The 18421-nt window shown below is 37.2% G+C and overlaps 1 protein-coding gene across 14 annotated transcripts in view; it reads left to right on the top strand.

Moving 5' to 3' along the window:
* The window catches only part of LOC117405667 (dystrophin-like), a 689570-nt gene that overhangs the window by 579574 nt on the left and 91575 nt on the right, over positions 1-18421 (top strand). For all 14 annotated transcript variants that reach the window (XM_034008883.3, XM_059030144.1, XM_059030147.1 and 11 more), the window contains one exon: positions 7202-7348. In XM_034008883.3, the coding sequence (XP_033864774.3) occupies positions 7202-7348 (147 nt within the window). The remainder of the gene's footprint in view (positions 1-7201; positions 7349-18421) is intronic.

Raw genomic sequence — 18421 nt, forward strand, 5'->3', positions numbered from 1 at the left:
TAAACATTGATCAACAGTTTATTCAGCCATGATTAATGTTTTGCAGTGAATCAGATTTTTGTAATCAATCAATTTCTATCTGTCAGTCTAGATCCATACTTTTCTTCTTTCATAGCTGTCATACTAGTAAAGGCTGTTGCTGGTGGAATACCACCACAAACTCAGAAACAAAGCAGCTATTATCCTGTCATAATCTGGAGCTTTGTTGTATTGCAATAAGTATATTGTAGTTCAGCAGAAAGGAGACTCAGTGTTGAACAAATGCATTTCAATTTTAAACAAAAACAACAAACAAATGTTTAGTTGTGTTCACATCAGAAGTCCATTGGTACTTCTGTCATTGCCTCAAATGAACGAGGAAAGCTGTCGTATTTGTGTAAGACTTTATGTTTTGCACAGGGTGTTTAGAAAAGAGCTGCAGGGTGCATTAAATCATGCTGCTGAAAATTCATGAAGTTATACACTGGCACAAACATAAATCTTCTTGGTGCCAAGACTGTAGAGCAGATCAAACATGCTTTTCCCTATGGGATCATCGTGGCATAAATAGAGGTGTACTAGTTTTGGATTCCTGTATGAATATAGAAAGTACGTGTGCTTTATCCTCTTGTTATTTCTGATAAAACATCCATTAGAATGAGTAACGTTTATGGGCCTTATTTACGAAGCGTTTAACGTACGCAAAACATGATTAGTGTGTGCAGTTCTGTCCCTGTCCTATTTACTATTCCCATTTCCGTGTGGAAAACAAGGATTTAGCAGTTTACGTCTATGTTTAGTCGTATAAGATATTTATTTTTATTATTATTATTTTAGATTGATAGGCTGCAGTGGCATATATGATATATAATTTACTAATAATTTGATGGTATCTGTGGTTTTAAAACTTCATAATTTTTTTTTTTTTTTACATACTACTAGAAAAGTACACTGTGTATAAAGAAAAACAAAAGCTTTGGTTTTGTCAGTTTTGCAGTAAACGCTTCTCTCGTGTTTAATATTTTGGGATAAAGGCAGCAAAATAGGCTAGGTAATTACACAGTCATTTTAATTAATGTGCCAACGTAAGTTTGAAAGGTTTATAAAACTCAATGTTTCTGAATTTGTCATTCAAGGTTGTTTTTAAAAACTCTATTTTGTCAGCTTGTTACTTTTTTTTGCAGCCAACACCATTTCAATTTTTTTTTTTCGTTTTTTTTGCATATACAGATTTGACTGGAAAAACTTCACTTACTGACATTCGAACCGAGGCATGTATCTCAAAATCAAATTGTTTGACAGGTGTTAGGCAGATTTCTGTAACATTACCCCATAGGATTCTGTATCCCCACATTATTCCATGCTTGTGCAGATGCAGTTTTTAAAAGATCGCTGGACGTGCACGTGCGATATTCCTGTGCCCGAGCTCCGTTGTGTTCTCAAGCACTGCCATTGAGTTCTGCTGCAGCTTGCAACAAATATTGTAAACAAGACAAAACTAATTTTGTGGCAAAATAAAATAGCACATTTAACACCACTGATTTTCTAGATATACAGTACGTTCAGCCTCCTGAGTTGCTCAGTACATGAAACCCTTGATTAAAGTAAACTTATACAACTTTTTTTTCTTTTAAAACACATTTTCATTGTATTACATGTACATACTGTTCAGAAACATCAAGCGTTCACATCCAGTGGTCTTTGAAAACATGCAGCTGTGTTAGTGTGGAATCATCAAGGTTACAGAATTCTATAGGGTATAGACATATACCATATGAAACACCTAAACTTGTACGCCAAAAAACTGGTGATTTCTCTGCTCTTAAGAAAAGGGCATTTTCTTTTATGAAGTAAGTCAAAACCCACCCGCTCAACAAAAAAAAAAACATTTCGATTTTGCGTGCAGTAAACTGTAATGTATTTAACGACACAACAATGTACAGGTATGTTTGTTTTTTACAAATTATTTTCGTGGACTATTGTGGCGCTACCGTTTGTGAAAAAACTTTGAGCACCCTTCTATATATTACCTTTTTCAACTTCATATGGTGTTCCTTGTTTGTTTGAACTGTTGCCTTTTTATTCAGTAAATCGGGAAAAGTCGTTGTCGAGCTGTGTTACAGGATTTAACGTAGGCTTCAGTTTTTTTTCGTTTTTATTTGTATTTAGCACATCCCCTACAGTTTAATTTTCTGTCAGATTCATTCAGTCGTTCATAATAACTTAAACCCGAGAATTATACCTGTTGTAAAAGGGTGGAGGGCTAGTTATAAAGGCTATAATTTTTATTATTATATATTTCTTAGCAGACACCCTTATCCAGGGCGACTTATTATTATTATTATTATTATTATTATTAGTTTATTTAGCAGACGCCTTTATCCAAGGCGACTTACAGAGACTAGGCTGTGTGAACTATGCACCAGCTGCAGAGTCACTTACAATTATGTCTCACCAGAAAGACGGAGCACAAGGAGGTTAAGTGACTTGCTCAGGGTCACACAATGAGTCAGTGGCTGAGGTGGAATTTGAACGGGGACCTCCTGGTTACAAGCCTGTTTCTTTAACCACTGGACCACACAGCCTCCTATACAGTTGTAAACAAAAATACATTTCAAGAATCACAGTACAAGTATTAATACAATTAAGAGCAAATGTACAGTATATAGAGGTGTGTGTGTATGTATATGTGTGTGTGGCTGTTTGTTCAGAGGTAGGGGACCCGCACATGTATGCTTGTCTATGGCCCAGTGATGGGTTAATCCAGCCCTGGTTGTAATAATGAATCTTGATGAATCTTGTAACATTATGTCAAACAGTTGAATTGAGTTCAAATTCTAGTACCTATTTATACATCTGGGCTTTTACTGCCATCGTTATTTTTTATTTTTTTTATCTTTTCCTAATTCTTTTTCTTACACTGCACTCACTCTTTCTCTCTCCCTGCCACCACCAGTAAGTAAGCTCCTTCACTTGTTGTCAATAGAATAAATACCATGTGCAGTTTCAGACCTGATGCCACCCACAATTTTTATGCTAATTAGAATTTTTCCAACAGGTATTTTTGCTTCAATTAGTTAGTAAATAGGGCATTACCATGCACAGTCATCTCAATTTTCCTCCCGCAATTCTGGCCAAATTACTGCCACTTACTAAATCGGGCCCTATGAATATTAAATGGTTCCCTTAGAGGACAATTCCGTTGAACAAAAACAGCTATTACCATCAAGACACACTTTTTCTTATTTAGTCTCAACAGACAAGCTTGGAACAGTGCTGTTTTACATTCATTAGAGTCAGATTGTTCTTTTTCAAAATTTTCTCAACATTTTTTATTTGTGTATTTAGCTATGAAATGTCATGAATTGACCAAAGCAGTTAGCATTCACAAAATAAATATACAGTACAGTATGTATGTATGTATGTATGTCAAAATTGGTGTCTTCAGAAATTGTCACATAATATTGCACTTTTTATTTATTTATTTTTACAGCTATATTTATTATTTGAGACAGTAAATATAACACAGGTGATAATGATCTGGAACACAAATAAAGGAATGTTAACCATATGTTACACACAGTACACTGAGTATATTACCATTTTTAGTGTGTTTGTTTCTTGGTGAAAATGAAGTGTTTCACATTATAACCACCCTCTCAAAACCCAGCTTCTATTCTTCACATCCATACTCTTACCGTCCTGTAAACTTCAGCAAGTTTAGACCATTGTTATTTGCTGTGTATTACAACTACTTCCAGAGATGTCTCCTTATTTCTTTTTTCTTATTTCCTTAAGGTTATATAGCTTGATTCTCTCAGATGTTTGTGTTTAAATAGGAAAGAAAAAACTGTAAGCAATCATGTCTTGAGTTTCCAATCTGGCCTTCCTCTACCCCTTGAGTAAATGCTGGCTATGAACTGAATCTGATTTCTCACTTCTTTCTCTAGATCTTATTCTTCACACCTCCTGAGTTTTGCTCCTTACACCATTCAGCCCTCTCTCCTTCTAGTGTAACATGCATAAATGTGCTCAATCATAATCTAACAATTCTTGGATACTTCCTACAAACTCGGTGGTATTTACATTTAGATCCTTCTAAAAACATTTGATTGCCTGTCAAAGTAAGAATAAGTTCTAGCTCCATGGCAATACTGTGTGATATATTTTTGCTGATGTATAAACTTACTCTATATTGCAATAGGCACTAGACCCAAGGGAATTTTCCAGTTAAAGTAGAAAGAACAATATCTACCGGTATGCAAACATAAAATATTCATTAATATAATGTGCTAGCGTAATATACAGTGTGCACTACCAGTGAACTGAATAAGTAACTTACAAAAGAAGCAAACCAATGAGTGGAAATAAGGTTTCAATTTAGAGACAGTTCTCTGACGTCTTTCTGAAACTTCACTTTTTAATTCTTTATTCTAAATGATGGAGAACCGCATTTAAAGTAATATTTGACAAACATTCTAATGTGACATAATCTGAGTTTCGACTGGAACCCTTTACATGATTTGTTGCAACATTATTATTATTATGTATTTCTTAGCAGACACCCTTATCCAGGGCGACTTACAATTGTTACAAGATATCACATTATTTTTACATACAATTACCCATTTATACAGTTTGGTTTTTACTGGAGCAATCTAGGTAAAGTACCTTGCTCAAGGGTACAGCAGCAGTGTCCCCTACCAGGGATTGAACCCACGACCCTCCGGTCAAGAGTCCAGAGCCCTAACCACTACTCCACACTGCTGCCCCCGCGCCTGATGGCCATTTATAAAAAGCACTTCTCTCAGCCTCATAAAGATTCGAATGAAGAGAATACGTAGCAGTCTGTTCTTGGCAGTTAGAGTTCCTTGAGCTAACTCAATGTTAAGTCAAAAACACTGGTTGTAAAGGCTTTCTCATTTAGATGTGTGTAAGTGGCTGGCCTTACATAACATTAAAATATACCTTTGGGATACCATTATTATATCAGTGTATTTTCCTGAAGACATCTTAGTAGAACCATGTGAAGAACACAGCATTCCCAGCAAATGGCAACACATTGGATTATGCCATAGCACATTGGTAATGACATGGTACCATGCAACCATGCTGCAATAGATTAACAGTACAGGGTATAAAAATGTTACCCATTCTACCCATGGCTTATACCATGACTTCAGCTACTTGACTATACCAATTACTTCAAGTTTATTTTAGCCTCACCTAGCGGTAAACCTGGCTTCAAAATGAACCTTCTAAACCAAAACAGCCCACACTGGATTCAGTATGTATAAAGCCACCCAAAGGATCAATTTAGGTTTATCAACACTAGTAGACAATTAATATAGCATCCAATGCTACTTTTTTCACTTTTTATGTTTGCAATTAATCAGAGTGGTTCTTTGTTTTGTACTAAGGATGATTTTGGAGCATAAACCTTCAATAAGATAGTCCTGAATCCATTCTTTTTTTCTGATTGTTTCTACAGAGCTTTGAGGTTGTTTTTATGCATCTTGATTCCAGAAGTGAAGTTTTGTGAAACTGTGACCCTATAACACACTAAACCACCTCAAACCCACTCAGAATATTCTGGCCAATCTGAGAAAAGTATCATCATTAATCAATGTAGTATGCCCTGTGTGCTGTCTGACAGATTCCAATTCAAGAACCCCATCAGGCCGTTAACTTGTTAGCCATTTTGCAGCCTACCAATAGCTGTCTCTTAGGGCACACGATTCTCGAGTAATGCTGCTACTGAAATGGTGCTACATTGCCCAAAGCAGAAGACATTTAATTACTGCTCATTGTGAGATGAAATAGAAACAGACAACTTGGAATCAATACATTTTGTTTTAAATTAGACAGCAAAAGTTAACCACGTGAAACGGGCAGACATTTAATTATTCATGTTTTAAGTGCCTCTTATAAGTAGAGTTTGTTGAGTTTTTGCAAAGATTAAGTCTTCATTAAAGACTTTTCTATTAGGTACAGTATTTAGTTGCTCTTCTAAAGTCAATTCCCCCTGAAGACATAGACAGTTCTACTAACATGGTTATTTTTGTTCTGTTTGCATGGTATTCATTATGCCAAAAACTAAATGAATTTAAGAGCAGCCCACAAGTCTATCAGCCATCACAGATTGCTTTAATGAAACTGAATAATGATAATGGAAACATATTGTAGCTATTTAAATTAAGATTCTATATTGAGCATCGCAAACAACTTCCGTTAATTTAAAAGATCTATTTATAGTACAGAGTACACCTGGAGCTAGTTTCAGAGCTCCAGGTGTAGGTATGTAAATAGTTTTTGACATGGTTTCATTGATGATTAGAATATGGTTCTGGGGTGTATTTGAATGATTTAAGCTGCGGCATATCTAAATACAGCCACTAGTCAACTATATTAAACCCACTGTTTTCTCCAAAGGTGATTTACTAGTTTAGCTCCCTTGATACTGGCATGTACTGACAAATCTGGTTATCTTTTAAAGGAGTCTGTTAACCAGTCAAACAGTTCCTTTTCCTATCATACATAAGTCAAATGTGTCTAACTGGTGCTTAGAACAGAGCCTTTTATAGCCCTTATAAAAGTTTATATTTCAATTTCCCATGCTCAAACTATTAAAAGTGATTTTACCATCTTTGGCTGTGCTTTACCATCCTTGGCTGTGCTTTATCATGCTTTCACTTTGCTTTTGCTATGTAACTGCACTTTGCTATGTTTTTATTGTGGTGTATAAGAGGGCAACCAGGGAACCAACACATACCACCAGTAGCAAGGGGCTGAAAACCAGTAGCAACAAGATACAGCTCTGGTTTTGAATCTTAGCAAAGCACTGTCTTACTTTCTGCGTGAAACCGTGGGTGGCAGTTCGCTTAACTTTAATGTATTTGACAAAGCCAGCCAGCTGCAAAATCAAGAGACACTGGAATTGAGATGGGGGTATGACAGTCAGGTTTTCCTAAAAAAAAGTGTATTTGACCCACCAGGGATAACAAGGCATGTCAGTAAGAAAGAGACATCCTTGGAGCCATGGAGAGTTGAGATGTATGCAGTGGCACTGCACATAATCAGGACATGGAAGGTTATGCAACTGAGCATACAGGCTGTGAATACCTGTCTGATCGTGCAGATGGGAAAGCAGGAGGGTGTTGAACATTGAGAAAAAGGAAGCCATAAACAAGATTCAATGAACTGTTTTTGTTTGTTGTTTTAGGCCTTCCGAGCTGAGATAGCTCCGATTAAAGAGAATGTAACCCATGTGAATGACCTGGCATCCAAGTTCACTCCTCCAGACATCCAGCTCTCCCCTTACAACCTTAACCGTCTGGAGGATCTGAACACACGCTGGAAGCTCCTGCAGGTAAGCCTCCATGTCTAGTGACACTCCCTTACCAATCCAAAAGCACAAAGTATAGTGTAGTGTCTTAAAATCTATTTCCCTATACTTTTCACTGCTCCTGTGTACAGCGGAATTGTACTTGGTACAAAAGTAGAGCATATAGGGCAGAGCTCTACTTCATGTTGAACAGCAACTCTGTGCCATCCTGATTATAACACTATAGGACATCTTTCCAGGCTAGGAAGTAAATTTAACAATACCGGTATATGCAGCATACAATACAGACATATGTATAATACACACTCGTATACAATATAACCCCATATTTTTTTGGAATTTCTGTAATGGGTTCTGTCGTTAAAAATCATTTTTTAGACTGATTATTGCTTTAATATGTACTAATGAAAAGCTTGTGTCTATGGTAAACGTCATTGTGATCCGAGTTTGAATCTTGGTCATGTGGCTGTTACTAGGAAGAAGATTGGAGCTGGCAGCAGTAAAAACCAGTCCATTTATTAAGTGCGTGTCAGGCACGTCAGGTCCAATTTATTTTCACACGTGCAGTTAATTTTAGACGCGCTGTTTAAAAGTATTTTTTTCCACAGTCAAATGGGTTTAAAAGGCCCTGCATATCAACAAAGCACTCACTAGGCATCTCCAGCCCCGCCCCACCCTTTCGTTTGCTATCGCTTACACATATGTAAGAAATAAATAATAATAATAATAGTCGTACATACCGATCAATCATCACCTGATCACTCGTTTCATCACCAAGCTCCTCAATAATGCGATCCAAGTCATTATTTTATTACTATAACATCTCAAAAAAGCTCTGCAAATGTCCGTGATGTTCTCTGTGCGCTGATGCAGTATCAGCCAGCTTGTTTCCTTATGACTGCCCCGTTATCTGATGCTAGGCGCAAGTATGACTAATCATGAGAGACGCCCCTTTTTTTTTTTTTTTTCGACTTGTCTCGGCTCCTGTCGCTCCCACTCGGCCATTGAATGGTTTTCTCTGCTTTTTTCAGAGAAAAAACGACTAGAAACCCGTTTTTTGCGTTTTTTTGATGATGTCGGACAGGGTCCGACAATGAACCTGATAGGAATAATTACAATGTCGGACCAGGTCCGACATAGGACCGCAAAGGGTTAAGGAATCTTATTGTACAGTACCACTGAGCTGCTCAGGGGAACACAGACAACCTCATAGAACAGTACATTCTGCTCTAATCTAATATGTACAGTCAACCTTGTCTCACTTTGTATGAGACTGGCTTACTGAAAGCAACAGTGGGTGGATTCAGTTACCAAAATCTGAGATATGCTAACTGTTTAAGAGGCAAGGGTCAACCGCACATGTACTTGTTAAAGCGTAAGTCCCTTATAAATGACTTATTAATACAGATTGTAGCTGATGGAAATCGTTAGAGAGGCAGCGCTGGGGGCAGAAGGTCCAGTCAGGGATTGTAGGAGCATCATTCAGGAGGGCGTAGTAATGTGCTGCACTCAGGAAGCAGAACTGCTGTAATGGGCAATGCAGGGTATGACTACTCCCACTGTGGAACACATATTTTGAGGCAAATTATTGAGAACACTGGCACTCTATTGAATAATAATTACTTTTATGTAAGCCGAAGTAGCAGGGTGGAATAGCCTGCTGGGCTAATCCAGGGGAAGTCCTTTCATTTTAACATTTATTGTTGCTAATTGCAAACACATTGCATTGGTTGGAATAAAATGAAAGGCATTAAATATGTGTCAGTCAGAAGCTACAGGGACAAATATCTTCCAATCCTTAATCTTGCTTTATGAGTAGAAACCAGCTTTGTTAGTCCATGGTACTGTGTCTTAAGTTCAATTTAATTTTTTTGTTTTCTCTGAGTTTGTTCGTCTTTGACATGACCCCAAACCACCATTATTAAAATATGTACATTATATATATATATATATATATATATATATATATATATATATATATATATATACACACACACACTACCGGTCAAAAGTTTTAGAACACCTCCATTTTTCCAGTTTTTATTGAAATTTACGCAGTTTAATGTCTCAATGTACTCTGAAATTAAAGCATAGAACAAATAAACAATTGGAGATAAAAAAGAAATAATGGAATAGTTTTGTTTAACAAAATTTAATCTAAATTTTTGACTCATCAAAGTAGCCACCTTTTGCAGATATAACAGCCGAACACACTCGTGGCATTCTTTCTACAATGGATATCAAATATTGTTCGGAAAGTTCTTCCCAACACTGTTGCAGAAGTTCCCACAAATGTGTTGCACTTGTAGGTTGCTTTGCTTTCACCCTTCTGTCCAGTTCATCCCAAACCAGCTCGATGGGGTTTAAGTCTGGAGACTGTGCTGGCCATTCCATGATTTGAAGCCTACCGTCTTCTTCTTTTCTTCTAAGGTAGTTCTGACATAGCCTGGAGGTATGTTTTGGGTCATTATCTTGCTGTAGGATGAACCCCTGACCAACTAGGCGTATACCAGAGGGTATTGCATGGCACTGCAAAATGCTGTGGTAGCAGTTTTGGTTCAGGGTGCCACTCACTCTGTGCAAGTCGCCGACTCTGGATCCAGCAAAAGAGCCCCAGACCATTACGCTTCCTCCTCCATGTTTGACAGTTGGTGTCACACACCGAGGAACCATCCTTTCGCCTACTCGACGGCGTACAAAAACCCTGCGTGATGAACCGAAGATTTCAAATTTTGATTCATCGGTCCATAAGACCTTCTTCCAGTCTTCAGTAGTCCACTGGCGGTGCTTCATGGCCCAGGCAAGCCTCTTTTTCTTATTTTGCCATCTTAGCAATGGCTTTCTCACTGCCACTCGACCTGTCAAACCTGCAGCTCGAAGTCTTCTCTTCACAGTTGAAACTGAGACTTGCTTACTTTGACCAGTGTTAAGCTGTGCTCGAAGCTGTTGTCCTGTGAGCCGCCTATCACGCAAGCTGTTGACTCTCAGAAACTTGTCTTCTGATTCTGTTGTGGCTTTGGGTCTGCCAGACCTCTTGCTGTCAGAGTTTCCTCCAGTTTCCAAGTGCCTTTTGATGGTGTAGGAAACTGTACTCACTGACACCTTGGCTTTTTTTTGCAATTTCTCTAAAGGAAAGACCTACACTTTTAAGGGTTATAATGGTCTGTCTGTCTTCCTTTGTTAATTGCCTTTTTCTCGCCATTATGAGAGCAATATACTACTTCCTGCAGTACACAGTCTGTTCCAACATTGCTTTTATACAGACAGAGGGTTTGTAAGTAATCAACAAAAGTTGGGACACCTGTAGGAATTGTTAGCATCAACTTTCAAGGCTTAATTTACTTCCATTGCTGCAGAACAGCTGTAAGTTGTTAACCCATTACTTGTTCCCTGAAAAAGGCCTTTTTGTATAACTCTGAAATGTACATTATTTTTCAGTTTTTGGTAGCCTAAACTTTTTTTTTTAACCTCTGGCAGTTTACTGCTTACCTTTGTACCATTTCAGGTTATTCACTGGACTTGAACTGCTTAAATTTCAATAAAAACTGGAAAAATGGGGGTGTTCTAAAACTTTTGACCGGTAGTGAATATATATCCTCTCATATTTTACTGCCCACTGGATATAGTGGAGATTCCTGCATTTTGTATTTACAGCCTGGACTGCAAGCATGGACTTTCTGCCTATTAAACTGATTTTATAAGGACATAGCTGGTTGGCTGCTATAGTGCCTTTTTCTGAAGCTTGATGGTTACTCACAGGTCTTTTACATTTTTTTTCAGGTGCATTTTACTTTGTAATATCGTCATTGAAATTAACCAGATTTATGAACACGGGACTAACACTTGGTGGGATCAGTTACCAAAAACAGAACATATTCAGCTAGATTTGTGTACGTGCATGACAACGATGTGAGCCAAATAGATTAACAGGGCGTTATTTTTAGCTTGTTTCAATTCATTAAATAAGTTTTAATGATGCTGAAACATTTTTCCAGAGGTTCTAAAGTCTGTTTGAAAACACACTTACATTTACAAGAATATTGACAAACACTAAAATGTGAGCTGAAGGTTTTTGAACAGGGTCTTCGAAAACCATGTCACTTAATCAGTCTCCTCTTTAAAAACGCATTGCATTATCACGTTGGGTGAGCTTTGCCTGGACATTCCATTCTCCAACCAAGATTGACCCTTAGTTTACCACACTACTGAGCCTCTTGGTTGTTGTGCGCATGATAGCTCATTTATAATTTATTTTACCTAGGATTTGTTCCATTGTGTTAAGTAACAGGTGCTAACTAAGATTGCCTTGAGAACGATATTAACATCAGCACTCACACACATAAATTACACACAACCATCTGAGATGAATATATGCAGAATGACTAGAGGCGGTTTTACCCCTCTGATTGAATGTTCTACCAGTCTTGACAGTCACCATTACAGAAATGCATTGGTTGTAAATTCATACTAGTAATGGTACCACTGCAGTAAAACAGGTAATACATGACCCAAGTGCTTCTTAGTCTGAAGTCCCTGCAACCTCTGAGTTTGTAATTATTAATCAGTAATACAATAGCGGCTAATATTTAGGCGCAGACACCCTTTGGTCCAGGAATGGATCTTACTGTACAATGCAGACTCTAAGCTTCTCAATCAATTTTTTATCAAAATCATTAAAAACATCAATGATTTGATCAGAGGTGGAGTTTTGTCAGATGCTTTCGGTTCTCTTATCTGACACTCTCCAACCTCTGCATAGAAAGCTAAACCCTTTCATAGTATTAGATTATTAAAACTGTTACCCACCTGCATAGAAAATAGCAGTATAGAAATATTCATAAGATATGTCAAAGTAAGTAATCTTTTACAACAATAATTAAAAAAGAACAATAATGACATCATTAAAACACCACACAAATTGTTACAGTACCCCAAAATAATTTTCAGTTTACACAAAAATATGGTTCACTGTAATATTGCACAGGAGACATCTAAAGAGCAGATATTTTCAACAAAGATATGTAAATCATCTTTAACAAATATAAGAAACTATGCTTTTACGTCAGTGCAAAATAGGTTCTAGCATCTAATTTATTGTTTTATAATTACGTTTTAATTTGCATGACTCCAAGTTTTTTTCACATTAACAGCAGCAGTATTTTTATATACATAGGAATACATTTAAGTTTAATACAAGTTACAAACGGAGTACTAACCTATACAAAAAACTGTGGCGCCTTAAGGCAAAAGAATGTTTACTACTGATCATAAACAGTACTTCAAACTTGGTGCAATCTTTTGAACGAAGCATATACTTTGTTATTTGACTTAGGCTGGGACCAAATCAAAACTTTGACAACCCGCTAATTACACTTAACATAACTGTATTTAATAGTGTTTTCTTTTTATGAGTAGAAGAAATAAGATACTTACAAAAAAAAAGAGAACACTATTAAATACAGTTTTGTTACATGCGATTAGCAGGTTGTCAAAGTTTTGATTTGGTCCCAGCCTTAGTTAAGTAACTGATCAAATGCTCAGGCAACAGCTTTGGGATGCATTTGAATAGAATTTGCCACAACCGGTATATAGTATTCATATATGTAACACATGACTGTATTAAATTGGTCATGCTTTCCATGAAACTCTTTCCAGTAATAAGTGTCCACCTTGTTTGGGCTAAAAGTGGGGTTGAAGGCTAGGGTTTGAAAAAATTAAATCAATAATACAATGTGACTTGGCAATCGTTTCCTGGTTAATAACATAAAGTGCTACTAATAAATGAATTGCTTACAGTGGGGGATGAGGGTGAAAACATGAGAGAGGATTTACTGCGAAAAAGACATGGTAACACAGTTTCTGTCAATCATTTGTATTCAAGGCTTCTCCTCATGTAAGAGTTGCTGAGTCTCTGAAGCTGTGCAGAAAGAATCTTCAAAGTCTGCAGCGCCCTACCACACAAACTTACAGTGACCCATAACTTGTTTTGAGTATCTGTCAAGAGTGGAATGTAAAGCCCAAGAACCTCCTGACATATAACATCCAGTCGTAATTCGTCATGCATGGGAATTTATAAAAAACCCTTTTCCCATCATATTGAGTGTCTGCAGTTCTGTCAGGATTTCTTTTGTTTTTTTACATGTGTATGTGAGCTGTTAATGTGACATACTGAGGATGGAGAACATTAAGTACAGGTTTTTTTTGTTTGTTTTTGTTTTTTGTTTTAACAAGTTTCAATTTTTAATTATTGTTCGAAGGACAGGCCATTAAAATTATAACAAATACTGCCATTAGTAAGACCAGCCTTGTCTGTTGAGGAGGAGTTGAGTACTGCTTTTTAAAATGGATATTCACTGTAGACATAAAACCTTTCCAGACTGAAGTCTCCACTTCAGCAACCAGCTCTTGTCTGACGGTTCCTGGATTCCTGAAAAGCCGGCAAGCAGGTGATAAAAAGGAGAGCACTGGCTTGTGTTATTTATGGATGCTTAATTTGCTGTTTAGGTAAATAATACTGTTTGGTTTAACCAGTTATGGCACCATTGGAAAAAAAAGTATGAAAGATCCATCCACATCTGTTCTATAAATATATTTATAATCCAGGGCTGGCAATGGAACATGAAACAATGAATGTGATTTGTCAAGCAAGGTTCTAGCTGTCCGTATATTGGATGGATACAGACAGTTGGAGCCTTGTCACATATTCTAATTCACTGCGCTGCCTCACAGAATTTAAAGTACTGGTAGCCATCTTGTTTACAGTTAGAGATATACAGTAACTATAAAACTGAGTGACCACGTACCAGCAAAAATATCCCAAAAAGTAGTAAGTAGTCATGCCGATTTGGATGAAGATAAATTAAATGAACTACAAGATAGCATAAATCTGTCTTTATACTCATTCACCCCGACTTTGTCACTTCAAATAATGTATTTTTAGCGGTTTGTAAACACTAAAGAAAATCACAAAAAGACCCTTCAACACATTATCCACCCCTCTCCGACACAGACCTTGAAAGATTACTGAAATCTGAAACGTCATTATTCTTATTTTTTTACTCCCGTTCTGCTGAAACAACAGCATCTTGCACTCACAGAAAAAAAAATGGTTCAGTGCCGTCTCAACTCCGCCTCTTGGTGGATCTTTTCAATGGCCATGTACAATTCAATATTTACTTACTTTTGCATGTTTCAATTAAACAAATGTACTCACCTTAACTTAGTGTGTAGTTCAAAGTTATAAATGGGACTACTTTTTTTCAAATCCACTATTTGACCTGGATTATAAATGCAAAAAGGCCCTTCGGGTGTCTGTATACGTAGACTATACAGACTTCTCGGGGGTTGCCGCACAACGGCCCGAGGCGTCCGTATATTCGACGTATATGGAATCCCTGTCGGGCCTTATTGCATACAAAGGAACAAACCTTTGCCCTCAGCCTGATTGTAAGAAGTCTTAGACCAGTTGTTTACAGTAAACTGAAACATATAAACCAACCAGAGAAGACCTAGGTATTCTTTTTGCATTTACAGAACCTAGATTGACAATTTTGTTGTCAACTCCCCCTACAAAACTATACTGCATTACTAGCACAATAAATTGCAGTAAGGTGATTGCATTCTAATCCTAAATCTTGATGGTATGTTATCAAACAATAAGAGAAAACAATCAGTCACACGTGATCAGTCCCTTTGATGGTTAATTCAGGTGTCACTGTATTTCTACTGTGTCTGTCTATTTGTATAGGCCCACCCCTGCTGTTTTTTGGAGATTTTACTGCAGTCAAACCACTTGCTCACTAAATATCTTGGTATCCTTGAATTGATAATTGCCCACTCTTCACAAATAGGTATAACCCTAACCCTAACCCCTTAAAAAATGTTATCCTTTTACTACCAATGCACAACGATGTAATTAAAGCACCTAGATAAACAGATATGGGTTAGAACAGCTATGGAAAGCTCAAATTGAGGACATGGTCAGAATCATAAGTCGTAAGTAAGTAAGTAATTGAAGGGAGTCATGTCCAATGAGCTGGTAGGACACTCCACAGAGCCTCTCTGACCTGTCCAATGACCTGGGAAGATCTAAGACATGTTAAGACGTGTTGTTTGATAAGGTCTTTATTTTATATTTTCACCTGTGGTGCATTGTTTAGTAATCACCTTGCATATAAAAAAAAATGTAAGTCTTCTTTACAGCATTAAAGTGTTAGCAGCAACATACATATTGCAGAATGAAGAACATTTAATTTTGAAGTTGATCGTGGTTTAATTATAACTTTATCAAAGGAGTGGAGGAAATTAAAAAGATAGATTTTACTCAGATCGCTGATGGTTAGCGGATTATATATTGGCAGTTGTTTGGAAGTGGTGTACAGCGAATTCAATTTATGTTAATGCGTTTTCATATTTAATTATTTAAAGTTTGATTGTGTATATGTGTGTTTGTAGAAGGGGGTAAAGAGTTTTTTAGACCTACCAAACATAGATATAAATTCTGAACTTTCACTTTTCTTTTAAGAGGCATATTATGAACTAGTTGGTTTGTTTGTTGCAAAGACTGACCATGATTACCTCGGATCACCTTATTCTGACTGTGCTTTTCCCCAATAAAGCATGTGTTTTATGTGCCACCATTGCCTGCGGTTGTCATAACACAGTATCCCTCCTCAGAAGGTCATTGATTCCTATTCAGCGTTTCTCAAACTATTCTCAACAATGCTTAAATATTAAATGTGTTTTAGCAAGAAAGATAGACAGTCAATGGCAGCTTTATTTGGCAAGGCTGTAGTTAGTGTGTGCTGACATTGTTTCATTTGTAGCTTGGAAATATGTTCTTGTTTGTTCAATAGCATTGAAAAAACAATGCAAAAAATGACTCATGTTTTCAATACCGTTTCCAAGTTCACTTAATAATGGTATTCATAATGTAGGAAAAGCAAAGACAATGGCCTTTTGTGTTTCATAATTCATGTCTTAGCAGAAGGCTTGATGGAAACATAAGGTAAAAGAAAACTAGAGGATTTAAACATACAAACCTGTATTATAAATGTGGATTTGTGAATGTGCATCATCAGCAAACATGCTTTGAAACCACAATGTCCAAAGATTAATCATAGTGATGCTACAACACATTTTACACATCAACAGAAACGTGTTTTTGCTCTAAACCGTTATTTAAAAAAATGATGAAATCCTTTGGGAAGAAAGCACTGATTACAAATATACTCTTACATAATATGATGTAGGCACTAGTACTTAATGTGTTAATGTGTTTAAAAAATCAGCATTGCATAGACTCAGATTATACATCCCCAAAGGATACCAAATTTAAGCTTGTGGTTTATAGAAATACGGAAGAGCACACTAGTAGTGACTGAACAACATTTCATATTTGTCAACCCAAAAGCTGGGCAGTTTTCAGGTTTTGGCAGCTCAAAAATGTCAAAAGTACTTGAGTTTAAGTGCAAAACAAAGGCAAACCCATAAAATGAATAGGTCTACTGTGAATTAAAATACAATTGTCAGCTTGTGTGCAGTAAGGGGGTGAAAGATACGTGGTTGGACATTCATACACAAGTAAAGCTTTGTTACCACATGCTGTTAGAGTGCCTTTGTCCAGGCAGTACTATTGCATATTAGAACATCAGCAGTAAATCTTGCAGATTTTGAAAAGTACATACTATAACAGGGCCGCATAACAACATTTTCATATGAAATGTTTGCGAGCAAGACATTTTAAATATTAGCATTGTTTTAAAAAAAAGAATGTAATTCTCTCGAACATAACGGAATCTTGCACTTACTCTGTGCAGTACAGCAGTTATCTCTTGATGGCTGCAAAACACATAAGGAGACTGTGTGGTCCAGTGGTTAAAGAAAAGGGCTTATAACCAGGAGGTCCCCGGTTCAAATCCCACCTCAGCCACCGACTCATTGTGTGACCCTGAGCAAGTCACTTAACCTCCTTGTGCTCCGTCATTCAGGTGAGATGTAATTGTAAGTGACTTTGCAGCTGATGCATAGTTCACACACCCTAGTCTCTGTAAGTCGCCTTGGATAAAGGTGTCTGTTAAATAAACAAATAATAAGAACAAGGGAGAACATTGCAGAGCCTTATAGTTTCTGTGTAATTTTTATTGTACTGTAGATCTACAATGTATTAAACTTTAAATTTAACACTATGGTGTTTTTCCATTATTCCTGTTTATACTGTATGTTTTATGCTCTTTGGGCCTCATTTACGAAAGGGTGCTAAACTTTATGGTGCGTGATAATTGCAATTAGTGTGCATGTTCATGATTTACGTATTTACTATTGGAATTTTATTCATTATCGCATGCGATACTTGGCATACTATGGCGCTCACTAAATTTAGTGCACTAAATTTAGTGCTTCACACTATGGTAATTGCATGCATGCTGATGTATTTGTATCCTGTTCAGAATAATGAGATGAGCTGTATTCACATGGTATTTACTAAAGGACGTTCATTTTAGTGCGCAAGTTTGGTACCCCGACACGCACTTGGAAGCTGGCAGGGGAGACTGTAGAAATGCAAAACTAGACTCGCCCAAATAATTGGCATAGGCAAAATTAGATTGGCCCAGCATCGATGTTGAAGTTTGGACGAAACTAGACTTACCCAAATTAATGACATGGGCGAACTACATTCGCCCAGCATCGATGTTGAAGCATTGGGCGAAACTAGACTCGTCCAGCATCGATTCTGAAGCGTTGGACGAAACTAGACTCGTCCAAATTAATGGCATGGGCGAACCAGATTCGCCCCGCAATGATTCTGAAGCGTTGGATGAAACTAGACTCGCCCGGGCTACCCCCCGAAATTGAGTGAAAAGTGTTGAAAAAAACGGGTTTCGCCCAGTCATCTTTTTCAAGTTCTGGGCCAATCTAGATTCGCCCGATTGTACTTGGGCGAGTGCCAAAAAAAAGTGCAAATTTCGGGATTCACCCTGAAGACTCGCCAGACCACTGGGTTTCGCCAACATATATATTGTAACACAGCCTTTGGCCAATGTTCATTTGCACTGTTTAAAATTACTGACCCAGACAAAGAACTGTAGTTTTACTGCG

This window comes from Acipenser ruthenus, chromosome 9, assembly GCF_902713425.1.
Source record: "Acipenser ruthenus chromosome 9, fAciRut3.2 maternal haplotype, whole genome shotgun sequence".
NCBI lineage: Eukaryota > Metazoa > Chordata > Actinopteri > Acipenseriformes > Acipenseridae > Acipenser > Acipenser ruthenus.